The sequence below is a fragment of the Uloborus diversus genome, chromosome 10 (assembly GCF_026930045.1).
Source record: "Uloborus diversus isolate 005 chromosome 10, Udiv.v.3.1, whole genome shotgun sequence".
Lineage (NCBI taxonomy): Eukaryota > Metazoa > Arthropoda > Arachnida > Araneae > Uloboridae > Uloborus > Uloborus diversus.
Window position 1 is genome coordinate 103,471,670 of NC_072740.1, and position 16,836 is coordinate 103,488,505.

The 16,836-nt window shown below is 32.8% G+C and overlaps 1 protein-coding gene across 1 annotated transcript in view; it reads left to right on the plus strand.

Moving 5' to 3' along the window:
- The window catches only part of LOC129231301 (eukaryotic translation initiation factor 4H-like), a 58,096-nt gene that overhangs the window by 16,302 nt on the left and 24,958 nt on the right, over positions 1-16,836 (plus strand). The window contains exons 3-4 of the mRNA XM_054865588.1: positions 8,442-8,490; positions 9,060-9,124. Of these exons, the coding sequence (XP_054721563.1) occupies positions 8,442-8,490; positions 9,060-9,124 (114 nt within the window). The remainder of the gene's footprint in view (positions 1-8,441; positions 8,491-9,059; positions 9,125-16,836) is intronic.

Genomic DNA, 16,836 nt, shown 5'->3' on the forward strand with positions numbered 1-16,836 from the left:
CTTAAACATTCTGCTATGATTTTACATGGTCGGACTGTGAATATTAAAAAAGAAATAATTACAGTAAACTGCCGACTTGTTGGGCTAAATGCCTTTATTTTTGTTTCTTGAAGGATTTCACCAATATTGTTTAAAAAAAAAAAAAAAATTGTAACTTACCTTTTGCCATTCCGGGAAAAACCTTGCACGGGAAATCCCATCCACCTGCCACTGACACTCAAATGTTTAAGTTTGAATCGGAAGTGTTCGAAAAATTTATGGCACGCTATGATTGGTTGCCGCCATTCGGCAGAAGTCGGTAAACTTCCGACAAAGCACATGTCAATCACATAAGATAACCTGTTGAGGTGTTGGGTGCTGAATGTCGAATTAGATAAGAATTGTGCAACCTGCAAGCTGTGTTTTTCCGGGGTTGAGCTGTTCTTGCAAGATGCAAATGAGGTAACGTCACATTGTTACGAGCACGGTCGGATCTGGCAATAAATACTCGGACCGGCCGTAGCTCGATCGCTTTCTCTCTCACTTGACTTCTCGTTTTGTGTTGTTTGTGTATGTGTTCGTCCATGTCTTCATAAAGTTTTTGCTACTGGCCTCTCAGGGGGGAGGTCGGATTTTTTCGAATGATTCGTCATTGATGCCCCCAGTTTTTGGAAGCGCGTGCTATTATGATGTTCATAAAAATGAAAAGTTCTAGTCCAACTTAAGTGGGTTGTTTGGTCTTCAATGCTAAAGAAAAGGAGCGAGTCCATCTTCAATATTTTCCTGGATATGGTGAATTTGACGCCTGAGGTATGAACTGACCTGCGTGCAATTATGGGGAAATTGCGATGCCGTCCTTCTGCCTGTGTGGAATTCACCGTGGAAAGCCGACAGAACTTTTGACATTTGCATGGACTTATTGTAAGATCTTTTTGACCTAGCATAATTTAATATTTTTTGAGGACTAAACTATTGTAATGTAACTATTTTATAATACATGTTAAATAAATGTTTTCAATGTTAAAAAGTGATTCATGTTTTATTTTCTTCGGGCAGACCACTCCCTCAAAATTCAGTTGGAAATGAGTTGCCTAATTTTCAGCTTAGCTGTAGGCTATTAACTCTATAACATCTAAATATTTCCAACACGACTACACGAAAAGTGCGGGGATCGCCGTATTTGCGAATTTTCCCGATAGTTGCGAATTATTGCTTATTTTTTAAAAATAATATAATATGGCTACAGCATAAAATGTTATTGATATAAAATTAAAATAAAAGCAACGAGTAAAAAAATCGTAACAGCAAAATTTAACCCTTTACAAAAATCGCGATCACAAAAGTGAGCCCTTTTGGTGCAGAAAAATAAAAATCGGATGTTTTTTTAACAAAAAACGTTCATTACATTTCATTTTCCTCCTTTATACAACGTTTCAGTTCAAAATTAGCAGCAAAACGCTCTCGTTTTTCTCAAAAGTAAGGACTCAACTTATACGCGGGTTTTCGATTTTTTCCCTAAAAGTAGGGGGTTGACTTATATGCGAGTATATATGAGGCAGTGAGAAGCAAAGGGATGCATTTTCAAGTTTTGACTAAAACACGTTTAAAGATTAGTTCCTAGGTAGGCTTTCATTGAAATATTTTTCTGAATCATGCTGTATAGCAGCAACTACCAGAGCTACTAGTACCATCTCTTGTCCCAAGACAGAGGAGAGGTTCACCTACCATGTGTATTGGTTATCTCCAAATTTTTAATTTTGCCACTTACATCCCTTTGCTTCTAACTGCCTCAAATATAAATTAAAATACCAACATTATCATAAAACTGAAATATTATTCTAAAACCAAATGGTAACTCATATGGTAACTGAGCTGGAGGCAGATATCTTCTCATAGAGGATTACACTGAGATTACCTTCAAATTGGTAGCTAAAATTAGTTTGGAACACCAGTGAGCATTCGCAAGCTATGGCGCTGCTGAACTCATAAAATGAAGGCTTTTGCCTTACAGCTTTTGGTGAAAAGCTGTAAGGCTAAGGTAAAGGCTAAGATCTACAACCATATATAGACTTATTCCATATATCGAACTTTTTATTAATGTTTGTCTGGCTTATTGTTATGATCTGAACCTAAATTTTAACTAAAAATAAAAGTTAATATTTAAAAAAAAAACTTATAAAATTTCAAAAAAAAAAAAAAAACTAATAATAATTTTAAAAAAAGTAAATAAATTTAGGTTCAAATCATAAAAATAAACCAGAAAAACATGCATTCAAAGTTTTACGGAAATATATAAGAAACTTCTTGACATATCATGCATGCAAAGCAAGAAACCGGCACCTGAGAAAATGAGGCTTAAACAGCTGCTGCTAACATAAATCTCTATGGGGAAAGGTTACGCATTTGTACAATAACTTGAAATGTTTTTGTGTATGGTAATAAATATGGTTTCAAATTGTTCAGAATTAAATTATGCATAACATATATTTTTTCCAACAAGTCAAAAATTTTGAAGGTTAAAGGTCCTTAACCCCTTAAGAGGAAGCCGTTAATAGATCTAAATATTGGCTATATGCTATATGAAACTCATTGAAAGTGCAAGATTTACTCTGAAGGAAGGAGGGTTCGGGGGCTTCTCCCCCGGAAAATTTTCGGATTTATAGTCTTAAAAACGCATTTTATAGGATCTTTGGTAATGTTACGGAAGAAGAGGTTCGGTGCCGCTCCCCTGCCTATTTTTCGAAATTGTAGCTCTAAGACCCCTTAAACGTTGCTTATTTGCAACAATTTGAAACATAAAAAATTTAGAAATATCGTTTAAGAGCCAGTTTTTATAAGAACCGGGCAGAAATGGAGTGTTTGGATATACACCATTTTTGATTTTGCTCAAATTTTTAAGGTGGATTCTTTTAAAGATTTTAGAAGACATGTATTTTGTCTTTTCCTCCAAAAAATTTTTTGGGGACCTGTAAAAATTCGTGAAGTGGAGCCCGACGTAGAGGTTTCCCAAATCAGCGTTTTTTAAAATGAGATTATTTCTGTGTATTAAGCATCAGCAAAAACAATTCTTGTGTTGACAATATGACATTTAGTACCTAAATTGAAATATATCGTAAATTTTGTGGCTGACCTTCAGTGCAGCCTTTCAGGGGGCGCCAAACTTTGTCGAAAAGAATGAAGAAATGCCATGTTTGAGGCCCTCTGGTTCCTTGCATTCAGGTTCTTTTTGTGCGTAATTTGTGTAAGAATGTGTATAAATTATTCAATACCCTTATTAGTTGCATGGCTCACCCTCAGCATTGCCAAAAAATGGCAGTTTTTGCATCGAACAATGCTAAAAAGTGCAGTTTTCAAAAGCCTTTATCTCAGTGCACTGAGGGTCAGCGTAGAACTGGATGCCTGCATTTCAAATTAGAGTATGTATTTTCACAAACAAGTGTCACAATTATGGGCAAATTCTTTTCTTCAAAAACACAAAATGTATTTCAAAACTGTAAAATGAACTATTCAGTTTTCAATTCAGTCAGCATATCCGGGAAGTCCTCCAGGGACTTCCAGATACTATTTAAAAAATTAGTAAGATCAAAAACTTACCATAAAAGAGTTATTAACTAGCAAATAGACTTATTATGCTAACTCGCATACTTTATAATATGATAACTAGAAGCAAAGTGAAAGAAAAACATCAAAATATGGTAAATGTCCTTTTTAGTGGCCTGTATCTCGGTGCACTGAGGGTTAGTATAGAACTTGATGCCTACATTTCAAACTATAGTGTGTGTCTTTTCACAAACAAGTGACATAACTATGGACAATGGCGCTGCAGGCTCATAAAATGCACTTCAAGATGGGGAAATTGCATAAGAGTTAACAACGCATCCAGTTAGTTGTACTCAAGTTACAATGCTTTGTCTTGCTTTTTTTTATTGTCCCACTAGTCAGTTAGGCAACTATAACCTTGTTTTATAATGTCACAGTATTGCTTTTATCATAAGAAATAAAATGAATTAGTAATTGTTTGCTAACATGGTAGTTTAGTGCAGAGAAAAGAATTTTTATCACCATAATCAGGGCCCAATACAGGCTGATTTTGCTACCGTCTTTCGGTACCTTCACAAAAATATTGTTTTGAAATAGGTACTTTCACAAAAATCAAATAATAAAATCAGTAGCTTCACGAAAACATCGAAAATTTCACAAAAATTTGCATTTTAAAATCTAAAACTTGTTTCTCTGTTTAAAACAAAATTTACTCATAAAATAAAATTCTAAGCAGGTTTATATGAACAATCGCTTAAATAGCAACCTTTTTGTGGTATTTTAACTAATTTTTAGCTGTTTCTCGTCAAAGTGTATTTATGCAATATCATCACAATCTTTTAACATATTTTGGGGCACCATTTTTCTCATAATTTCCAATATTGTACACATTACATAGCCCATTAAGCTGAAATTACGATGATATTTTTGATACTTCTTAGGTTTTTAGCTCCCCCACCCCCCCCACCCGAAAATCAAAACGTGTTAAAAATAATACTAGATTACATTTTACACTTTTTGAACTAAAATTTCACTTGTTCTACTTCTCTTTTACAAAAATTAGGATGCCTCTAAAAGTTCGCAAAAACAATGCTGATAAAAAAGAATATTCACAAAAATAGAATGATGCAATACTTTCACAAAAATAGGTAGCAAGAAAAAAATCCTGGATTGGCCCCTGATAATGTACAGCCTAAACGAATGTCAACGAACTATAACATATGGTACAAACGAAAAAACTATCTTATTTAAAATAATTTAAAAAATATCTAAAACAGTTTTGAAAAAGTTAAATAACTTGCATTTTTACCGCAATAATAACCGTTTTTTTTTTTGCTCCACTTTGCTTCCAGTTATCATTACTAATAATAATGCTCAAAGTCCCTCTGTCTATATGTCTGTGATGCGCATAGCGCCTAGACCATTCGGCCGATTTTCACGATATTTGGCACAAAGTTAGTGTGTAGAATGGGGGGGGGGGGGGGTGCACCTTGCAGAGATTTTTCGAAAATTCGATTTTGTTCTTTTCTATTTCAATTTTAAGAACATTTTCCGTAGCAAAATTATAAGATGGACGAGTAAATTACGGAATTATCATGACATGGAATGGGAGAGGAATGGGGACTCTACTGGAGTTTAAAGTTAATCCACAGGAGTTATAGGGTTAAAGCTTCAACTATAAAAATATCATCAAACAGGCAATTGCTTCGTTCAAATGTAGAAGCAATTTTCACCCATCATACCTTAAGGAGCAATTTTCTTGGCCTAAACCAACTGAGAAACTGAGGTGGAGTGATCTGCCTGGGAGAAAAGAATACATACTCACTTTGATACAAATAACATGTTCAAAACCTGAAAAAATGTGCAAATTGAAAAAAGAGGCATTCAACACTTAGAAAAATCGTCACATCCTTGTGCACAAGTTAAGTAATAACATTCCCGCAAACAAACTTCACTGAAAAATATCACAAACTCATTTTAATACCACTTCTTAACAACTATGCTATAGTGCAAGCACAAAATTCTAGATCCATTTGCTGGATAGTATAAGAATAAAAACAAAAACATGAGTTAACAAAAAAGTAATCATGATACCAAAAATTACCAACATTATGCAACTAAAAATTCAATGAAGGGCAATAAAGTAAAAAATTATTCATTGGATGGCTTAGTCTGAATTTTATCTAACAGATTGGGTTTATTGTTGATTGTTAATTCTCCATATTATTATTGATTGAAATTGTAATATACGGGACTTGACTAATTATTTTTGTCACTTTGTTATATTATTTTTTATTTTACTAAATCAGTTTGAAACAAACCTGTTTCACTTGATTTACATTTTCATCACTCTAAACTACCCCTTCAGGATATTTATTGCAGAAAGGGCATAAGTACAAGTTTAAAAAAAAACAGTGACGAAATGAAGCGTAATTTATAAGGTGAGGTAATGAACCTACTTGTGGCTCGTCTAAGTCTTTTTTTTTTTTTTTTTTTTGTTGCTTCCTGAAAAGTTGCATTAGTGGGACTTATGCCACTTCTGAAAAAATCAATTCAATTATCCGTACTATTAAAATCTGTTCGCGTCCGTCTGTCTGTCCATCTGAAGATAGATCTTCTGGAGAATCTCTGCAAGTCGAGAGTCGAACAAGATATCGATCAATTCGAAATTTTCCAAGGGAAACGCTAAGACCAATCTCGTAATTGTGCAACTTCAATTAGCGGAGATATTAATTAAAACGTTAATTAACATTACGTTATTCAGGAATTTTTATTTCTTTCCTGTTGCCATTTTGCATATGAGTGAGCAAATAATAAAATTCTAATTGTTTTAAAAGGGATTTTTTGGCTGCTGTCCAAATTTTAAAGTAACATTTCCATCCATAATTTTATTTTAAATTAGTTTACTTTCTCTTTTATGCTGATATATAAATCCTAAAACTACTCTTTAAAGCATTTTTTTCGTTTTCCAAATTTATTGTAAATGAGCTTTGTTTCTCTTATCCTAAGCAATGATTTTTATTTCTTTCGGTTGCCATTTTACATTTCTGTTAATGAATAACATTTTAACAATTGTTTCAGTGGGATTGACGTTATCAAAACAACCAACCGGGTTAATCGGTTGCTCTATTCCGACATAACCTTAATTTATCATCTGCCCTTTTTTAATTTTTACAGCCAGCGTTTTTAACTTTTTTCAGCATATGAAAGTTATTTCTTTAGTTATGTTTGTTTATTGTAATGTAAATTTATCATTACCAGCCTCATATTTGGGTAAATTTAAGATGTGCGACTAGGTTGGCTTATTTTGTTGAACTTTTCCCTTCACATGGGTGATTTCGAATTATACTAACTTTCCTTTCTGTTTAATTTAAAGAAAACGTTAAATTAAGATTATTTGGGTCTCTTTAGACCTACAAAGAGTTAAAAACAGAGTTGAATAAAAAGAAAAAAAAATTGCTTTCAATGATTTTAACTGAAGCTTAATTGGAATCTGATGACTTCGTATTAAATTAATTCTTAATAGTATTTGTTAAGTCTTGATGCTTTAGTTTCACATAATCAACTTAATGCATTTGAAACTGATGTCAGAGCACTACAAAAACATCAACTAGAAATCTCTTTAATTTTTTAGGTAGCCCGTGCAACGCCGCACGAAAATTAAAATTGATAGGTCTACTTTTTTCCCCCCTTCATGGTCCTGATATCTTCTTTCATACAAATTTTGGAGCATTTTAATCTGGTGTGTGTAATTTAAAATCTCAGCTGGAAAAGGTCCTTTTCTTTTTTCTTTTCCTCTTGGAACATTTTTTCTTAAAAAAAAAAGTTAAATAAATTTTTCATAGAAAAAACCAAAACACACTGGCGGGTCACACATCACTACACGGCAGGCCGCAGGTTATACACCCCTAATTCCTATAAATATTTGTAATTGATTGATATAGATTATTAATTATAGTTAAGTAATTCTTTTAGCACAGATCAGTGGTTGGAAGTAGTGCGCTACAAGTAGCGATAGTACTTTACTAGCAACATTTTTAACTAGTAGTAGTAAGTTTAAAAAAAAGTAGAGTATTGAGTATTTCAATGCAAAAAAAAAAGTATTTTGTAGCAATTTCTGGAACTATTTTTAAATAAGTTTAAAAAAAAAAAGGAAACAAAGTTTCAAACGACCTTAAGACTTGCACTAAATCAGATCAGGTCTATGAGTCCATTTGCCCTCAATCTCTTCAATTCCAGACCAGGTATGTTCAGTATGCCCTCATGCGACAAGGCAACACAACAGAGTAAGTTCTCCGCAGTGAGCTTGCTTTCATTGCACCTGGTACATCTGAAGAAGGTCTTAATGCCATGTTAGATTCTGAGAGATTTAAGGTGGCCAGAAGCCAAAGGAGAAAAAGCTGTCTTTCCCTGCCGTCCTCTCCAAAGTTCACATCTCTACGAAGGCCAGAGGCCCAATACAAAGGATATGATGACAGTTGTTTTTAGGAGGTGTTAATAAGTGCCCTACTTCTGGAGAAAATTTCACGGAATGACAAGGGTTCAGCAGGACATTGATCCCTTCTTATCCAGTCCATCAGCAATATCATTATATGTTAAATTAACATGGGATGAAATGTGTTAGCATGTAAAAATAGAAAAAGAGTACCGTTGAGGATATAATGGATCTTTAATTTTATGATAAAATTTTAAAGCTTCCAAGAACTAGTCACTATAGAAAATTGGGAGGGTTAAGAGTCGTATTTCAGTTTGAGCGCTATTTAAAGATTTTCTTTGCTATAAACATTTTCATTGTTTAACTTTATTGAAGTAGTAAAATCTTCATATTTTTCCATGTGGAACTTAATAAAGTAGCAAATTAAAAATTAATAAAATAATTGCCTAACAATAAAAATATAGTCTGATGTAATTTTATCTTCCAGGTCTCAAGTATTCGTTTAGTCAGAGATAAAGAAACAGACAAATTCAAAGGTATTGTTTTGTTTTGCGTTACTCCCTATGAAAATAATATATAGCAAATTGATCACTTAAAAATTGCAAGCTTTTTTTTAACATAAAAAATTACTTCGCTCCTTTAAGCTTCGTGTTAAACATTTTCTACTGTACTTCCAATGTGAAATTGGTATTAAGTTTTTTCTCCAAATTATTTTTATTACAATTAGTATTGTTTTTATTTGGTACAACATGCTTCAACTAATTTTATTCTGAGGACAAAAAAAATCAAAGGTATCTTAAGATATATAATTTATTGTGTATCAGTTGCGCAATTTTTTTTTATAATTCTTGTGTATGCTTAGTTTGACAATTGCTGTTTACATTAAAATCTTTCCCTTTTTTTAGTCCTACGTTTTTTCAAAATATGTCCTAATTTTTGCGAATTAGTTACATTGATCCCTGTATGTATTTCTTGACTGACCTAAATGTTTGTCAAAGATTTTGATTTTTGTAATGATATTAATAATGTACTATACTAGTGTTCATGATATGCACTTTATGTAAGTGAACATATAATCATTTTAATATTAAAACAATTTTTTTAGGGTATTGCTATGTTGAATTTGATGATATAGACTCTCTTAAACGTGGTCTCGAATTAGATGGTGCTGTAAGTAAAAAATATTTTTGCTTTCTTAAGTAAAAGAAATTTGTTTTGTATAACTATTCCTGCATTTTGTGTTATTAAGTGTTGCAAAAGCTTGTCTCTTAAATTATACTATTATTAATATTATAATAAAATGTCTTTTAAAATAAATGAAGAAGTAATTCTATATGCAGGAAGGATTTGTTAACTACAGGTTATTAGGCTGAAAACCAAGTCATATACTCGCTCAATTAATTCACTCCCCCCCTCCCTTCAATGCAAGGAAAACTGGGGGAAAAAAGAGGGTCTAATTTTTGAACCTACTAGGAAAAGGTTCCCCAACTAGGAAAAGGTTAATGGACAAATGTAGAAAAAAAGGACTTGTGTTTCAGCTTGCATCTGTAAACAGGCCTGTATCAAGGTTGGAATGGTGCTAATCAACATGTTTTTAATTTGTTAAAACTGGTCTGTCCAAAATCTAAAAGTACAAAAAGCAACAAATAAGTAAGATAGAAATACCCATTAAGTGCCTCTTTAATTTTAAAAAAGGAAGAAACCTGGGGCTTGAACTTCACATAATCTTTTTTTAATTGCACAATTACAATTTCTGATTTACAATTTAGTTCATGTATTAAGTTTGGAGAAATTGAGATCAATAATTTTTCCCTTACTATAGTTTTTTTTTCGATAATGCTCAAACATGTAAGTGAAAGGTACAAAAAGCAAAAAAAAAAAAAATAAATAAATAAATAAATAAATAGAAAAGACTACCATGCAAATGGATGATAAATTTTTTCAAGTGTGGGTACCAATTTTTTAGAATTCCCGTGCAATATTAACTCGGGTATTAACTCGGGGTATATTAACTCGTCAAAGATACATGGTGCGATCCAAAAGTAATGAACTTTCTTTAAAAAAATTCAGATTTATTGAGCTGATTGGTACAACTAATAGCTTTAAAAATAGGCACCTCCTGCAACATCTTACTTCTGTAGGCGGCTTTTCCATGACTCAAAGGCATCTCTGAAGTCCTGTTCCGGGATATACGCAAGGACTGCCTTGACATGTGCTTGGATGTCCTCGATGGAGTCGAAACGTTTCCTTTAAAGCACTGATTTTAATAGTGGAAACAACAAGAAGAAGTCGGGAGGCCACAAGCTCGAACTGTAGAAAGGCTAGGGCACCACAGGAGCATTGACTCGGACCTTTTTTCGGTCAGGTACAAGTTTCGCACAGACTTTCCACATGTGCAACTTCTCCGCAACAATGCGTTGTAACGTTGTCTCCGATAAGTCCAGGAGTTTTGCTACTTGATAAGACTCAAACACAAGTCCGTGTTCAAGAATTCACACATTCGTTACCTATTCTTAGTTTTGGCACCCAAGGATGGTTGTCCAGACTAAGGTTCGTCAGTTACTACTTCCCGGCCTTGCAAAAGGCCTTGTGCCACTTTTCTACTTGCAAGAACAGACTTTCAGTCCCAAACGCCTGTTGAAACATTACGAACATTTGGGAAGGAAACCGGAAGCCAAATTTAATCTTTTTGTGCTGCTCTGACAAGCTTTCCATATCGCCATCCCGTGCACCACCGTATTGGGCTTACTGTTAAAGCTGATGATATTGCTTCAAAAGCTGGGAGGCAACTGAGCTCGTTGCAGTGTTAAGCCAACAACCTCCACCACCGTCGTTTTCTAGTGGAGCGAGGTGCAGCTTGTGCATGCGTCAGTATAACGTGAGGTTCATTACTTTTGGATCGTACCATGTATGTTTAAGGGGAAAGAGGGAGGTGTATGACACAGAGATATTTGTCACAAAACTACATTAGATTTTGTCATTGACACATAGAAAAAAAGTTGCAGTTTTTTAATTTAAGGGAAGTATGAAATATGAAATGTATTTTATTTTGCAATAAATAAAAAAAATGAAACAAGAAAAACAAGCATTTGAATAAAAAGTTTTAATGATTATCCCGTTTGCTAACCCCGCATTAACATCTTTCCTTGCCTCTCCCGCAAGCTCTCGACTTTCCGCCTTGCTCTTGCTTTGTTATCAAATTTGCTTTTTTAAGAGCATGACTTTGACTCTCCCCCTTTGAATTTTTTAGGTTGCTCTGTTACTTCCAACTAATTGATTAGTTAGTTGCTCACTATATTTTCCGTCTTGAACACATTACCAAACTTGGACCCATGGTTCTGGTCTCCCCCCCCCCTTCCTACCTGCGAGTCAATTTTTTTCCCCTGGTTTTTGGAAAAATGTTTTTATCAGTATTTACCATATAATGCAGAACTTTAAATACAGGTCAATGAATAGTGCAATGATATTGGAGATTCTGGTATATTATTTAGGTTTAATTTAGTTCTTTATCTTGAATGTTCTATGATTTACCTTCTTTTTTTTAACCTTTTCTCTAAGTTATAATGAATGTAAAATATCATTTTATCTTTGTTTCCTTCGAAATGACTCAAATAAGTTATTCGTATATTAAATTTACATTGTTGTATATCTTTCTTATCTTTAAATGGATTGGCTCTTGAATTCCAATTCATTTGACAAAAGAAAGTAAATTAATAGAATTCTCCACGCCAAGTACATTCTGTTTTGTATTTGGGTAAAGAAAATCGGTCACTTTACTTTTATATACAATTTGGGCTACCGCCCCTTGGTTACTGTCGCTCACCAATCCAGGGAACATGAAGCAACTATTTTCTGCATTTCGACTTGAACTTAATTTTTAGATTTAGAGATGCACCAAATACCATAATTTGCCAATAACCAATATTTGGTTAATTTTTTAAAACCAACATTAGTATTTTTATTTTATGACAATTTAAAGTAGTTTATTGTGTGTCTTATGTGAAATTAAAATGCAGTTCCGTTTAAAGTCCAAAAATTATCCACCTTAAAAGTATAACTATTAATTTAAAATAAATAATGATATAATTCGTTCCAAAAGCTAATAAAGTAAATGACTATTTTGGTCGATGTTAATCAGAAATTCTGCATAAATTGATAACTTTATTTCCTGCTGTATAATTTCATAACTCATAATCATAAGTTGCTGTTATAAACAAAGAATCTTGTATAGTGAATTTAGCTAGAACTGATAGTGGAAGTAAACGGAGCAGTGTGATACTTGGTGATAACCATTGTCTGATTGGTGATGAGATGAAGACAATGCCAATCAGATAAGCAAAACGTTCCTGAGAACAATCACCAATCCAATGAGTAATTCATTAAAGTGGTAAATGTTGGCACCAAACGGCAACCCTCTTTGCTTAGTTCCGTTATCAATTCTCCCCAAGTTCACTATTGAGTTCTTAATACCCTAATATTGTTGCACCATAATTTGCCATTAACATTTAATTAAAACAATTAATTTAATTACAGTATAACTTCAATATTATGATACCCGATTTAACGATTTCCTCAATTTAATGATGCATTTTATTGGTCCGGATTTGACTACATTGAGTGTTTATGCTCCTTGATTTGAAGATAACTTTTTCCAATCCGTTGACAATCATTAAATCGGGGTTATACTGTAGGTTGTTTTAAAAGAATGCTTAACATTTCAAATGTTATAGTACTTCAAAAATTAAAATACTGCAAAATTAAATATCCAAGTGTTTCCTTTAACTGTTACACCTTTTTAATAATTTGTGAAATTATTAAATTATTTTTAGCTTTTCTTTATGCATATATATACAGTTGGCTCTCTGTTTAACGACTTGCAAGGGACCACAAAAAATCGTCCTTAAGTAGAAAGCGTCCTTAAATAGAATACTTTTAACATTATAGTGGAGCATCTGGGACCGTGAAGAGCCGTCGTTAAATAGAGCGTCGTTAAACAGAGAACCAACTGTATATTTTTAAAAATAGTAAATTAACTTCACATATTTATGAACTCTCAATATGATGCTTTCTTTTCTCTACTTATAGTTTTGTTTACAAGCGAGTTTGTAATAGTAAGGTTGAAGTAATCTGTCATAAGATTTAGGGAAAATTGAAGAGCAATAAAATTTAAATATAACATCTGATTGCTTTCTCTTACATAAAACTCACTTTGAATGTGGTAATATTAGTTGTACTATGGTACTATACTACAACTTTCATTCATTGGGTGAAAAAATATGTTCGTTCATGATTTGTTGAAAATTAAAATTTGTTTACTATTCGGTTGCCGAATATTAAAGTATTCTGCCAAATGAAATGTTCGATTTGTCTGCTAAATTATGCAGTTTTACCAAATACCAACCAATACCTACGGTGCATTTCTAATCTGATTATTGTAATGAAAGAGATATAGATTTAACTTGAACATATAGTGTCCTTGTCTGCCTGTCATTTAATAGCCTGCAGTTAAGGTTAAATTATGAATTTTCTTTGAAACTAAAATGTATACAAACCCTGTGTGTGTAGGGGGGGGGGGGGACTCTGTTGCCTTAAGTAGAGTGTGATACCCTACCATGCTATTATTTGACTTTAAATTTTGACGTTATTTAAATTTAAATATTTTTATGTTGTTGATATCTGAACTTTATTCAATTAAATTATCATTTTAACTGTGCACTCTGAGAAATGCCTCATTAAGTGCTGAAGGATAGATCACTTACCAATCTTTCTGATATTTAAATGGAGTGGCTTCAACATTCCAATTCATTTGACAAAAGAAAGTAAAGAAATAGAGTTTTCCAAGCCAAATTCATCTTGTGTTGTGTTCGGGTGAAGAAACTCGGTCACACTTTGTTTTTATACAAGAGCTTAGGGGAACTATCGTCCCTCGTTCACTCTCGTTCGAAAATCCTTGAAACTTGAGTAACATTTTTCTGCTTTGCGATTGACCGTGTTCATTTGATATTAGTATTGTAAAAGCTAAGATATCCAGCTTTAGCAACCTGCACATATATTAAAAATAAAATTTTCACAAAACCTATACGTAATTTTTTAAAATATATTATGCAGAATAAGAAAAAATGTCTTATATAAAGCAGAGTAAGTGAATCCATATTATTGGTTGGAGCTTTCCAACGTTTCCTAAAATACTGAATTAAAAACAAGTTTAAAGTCCTAGTACAGTTGGCTCTGTGTTTAACGACGCTCTATTTAACGACTTTCTCTATTTAATGACGGCTTCTCACGGTCCCAGATGGCTCACTATATTGTTAAAAGCATTCTATTTAAGGATGATTTCTACTTAAGGACTATTTTTCTGGTCCCTTGAAAGTCATTAAACAGAGAGTCAACTGTATTTTACTTGTCATTTTCAACAATATTGTATGAACTAGAAAATCACATGTCAAGGTATGAGGGGTGAAAATTGATTCCACATTTGAAAAAAAGCAATGGCCTGTTTAATGATATTTTGATAGTTGAAATTTTAACTCTAAACTCCAGTAGATAGCTTAAATTGTTGACCCACTTTTTCATTTCTTCATTTCCCTAAAATTACAGTTTTACCAATAAAATGGTTAAGTTACCGTATCCAGTTCAGTCTTGTCAAAATAAAGCATTTCACTGCATGTAAAACATTAGCAAAAAAATATCATGTAATTATGCTATAGCGCGAGTTTCATTGTTGATGAGGTCAAAGCATTAGTCGACCACTGAATCCATTATTGTAGTATATATGAGGATTTAAATGTTTTTTTTGTGTCTAAATTTTAATTCATGTAAAATAGCATTAGAACTGTGCCACCTAAGAAATGTTTTTTGGGAAGGTTAAAGGATTTTGGCTATTTCTTTTAACGTTTTAGAAGTGTGTTCTCTAAGTGCAATCACTTTAGCACATGTTTCAGGGCTGATATCCATGTCTCTAATTACTCCCACAATAAGCAAGCAACTAACACTGCCAACTTCTAGCCACTTGGCGAAAGAATTTATATACCTGCTACTTACCTGATGCGTAAAAACAGATACTAGTTTGACAATAACTGCCATTTGAACTCTGAGCTGAATTTGAGTACTTATTCGTTTGCTTACGTGTGATAAAATGAAAAAATAACATTTACCAAATAATTGCCAAAATACTGTTTTTTGTAGTATATTTAGTATTGATAATATGGTGGGCGGTAAATGCGTGTTTCATGGAGGAAGTTTAATAGTGGTGTTAAAAGGAAGTGTCTGGAAATTGACATTTGTGAACTGAATAAGTCTTCAGATGAATACTCAGAAAAAGCAGAAAAGGACAATGACCTTTCCTGTATCTGTAAAAGTAATGCTTTTAGGCGCAAAGCCAATGAAAAATTTGATGAACTGAAAAAGGTTGAAATAGACATTGATAAATTAAGTGCCAAAATAAAAACTCTGTAAGGAGTTAATACTGAATCTATTGGGACTTTGTTATTTTTAATTCTTTTTTTTTTTTTTGATTGAGTAGTGTGAAAAAAAAATTGCTAATGAATAAAAAAATACATTTTTAATTTTTTTTTTTAATTTTTAAAATTTGACAGCAAAGTAGATTAAGTGTTACTGAAACTATTTTTCTTGTAAAAACCGCTCGTGTTATTACTCCTGAAAATTTTTGCTTCTGACTCCTGAAAACTCCTGAAATTCATTTTGTCTGGAAGAGTATGAACCTTGTTTTCAAATCTTAAGTATGTTGAAAAAAAAATGTTATTTTAGACCATCATTGAGTGACTTAAGAGGATGAGAATTTATGTTAATGTTTGTGCTAAAATTTTATAATGTATTGAAAAGTAAACCAGGTAGCAAATGTACCTATTTTTTAATTACTATTGTTACCACCTGTAAGAATTCTTTTTCAGGTGAAGACAGGGTGGAGGAACAATGCTAGTCACTCATAATCTTCCCTTCTTTTTTGGTTTGTTAGCGCTACCTTAATTAGATTGTTCTGATCTGAGCTGATTTCTATTGTACGTATGAAAATCTAATGTGCAACGGTTTATTCCATTGATGTAATAAAAATGTTTATGATTGGCAAAAAGCTAATGGCGGCAAGCCCTTGAACCCTTCTACCCCTAACATCATCATAGATCATCTAAAATTGCATTTTTGGAACTTCAGTTTCAAAATATTGCTGTAGAAAAGTTCCTAAACTCAATCCCTTCAGCAATATGTACAAATGTCATCAAAGATAACCTACAATTTCATTTTTAAGGCTTCAATCTCTAAAAAATTTCTGTGGGAGAACCCTGCAAACCACCTTTTGTAATCATAGAGATATTATAAACCTAATATTGCAATTTTTTAACTTGCAATTTCAGAAAATTGCTCTAAGAGAGTTCCATAAACCCCATTCTGTATGCTATCGTTTCCAAAAATGGCCTACAGTTGCATTTTTAGGATTTTAATTAAAAGAAAAAAATTACAAGGGAGTACCCCCACCGTATTACCCATGATATAAAATTACATTTTCAGAGTTATAATTTGGTGAAATGCTGAGGAGACACCCTTTTCTCCACTCACTAAAATGCTTAAATACTTCACTTAAAACTAGGTTCCCTTTGTTTAGAAAAAAAAAAAATCAAAAGGACAAATTGTAAAATTAGCATGGTTAAAATCAACAATTAGAGAGGAAAAAAAAAGGAAAAAAAACCTTTATAGTATGCATGTGGGGGAGGGAGCTTTATATTTTCAGATTTGAACACATCACTCAACTCCCCCCCCCCTCCCTACAACTACACATGAACCAATCTCCTGTTTTTTTTCTTTTCATAAGGTTGGCAGATGTACCATTGTAAAATTAGCATGTCTTTCAATATTGTATTAAAACAAGG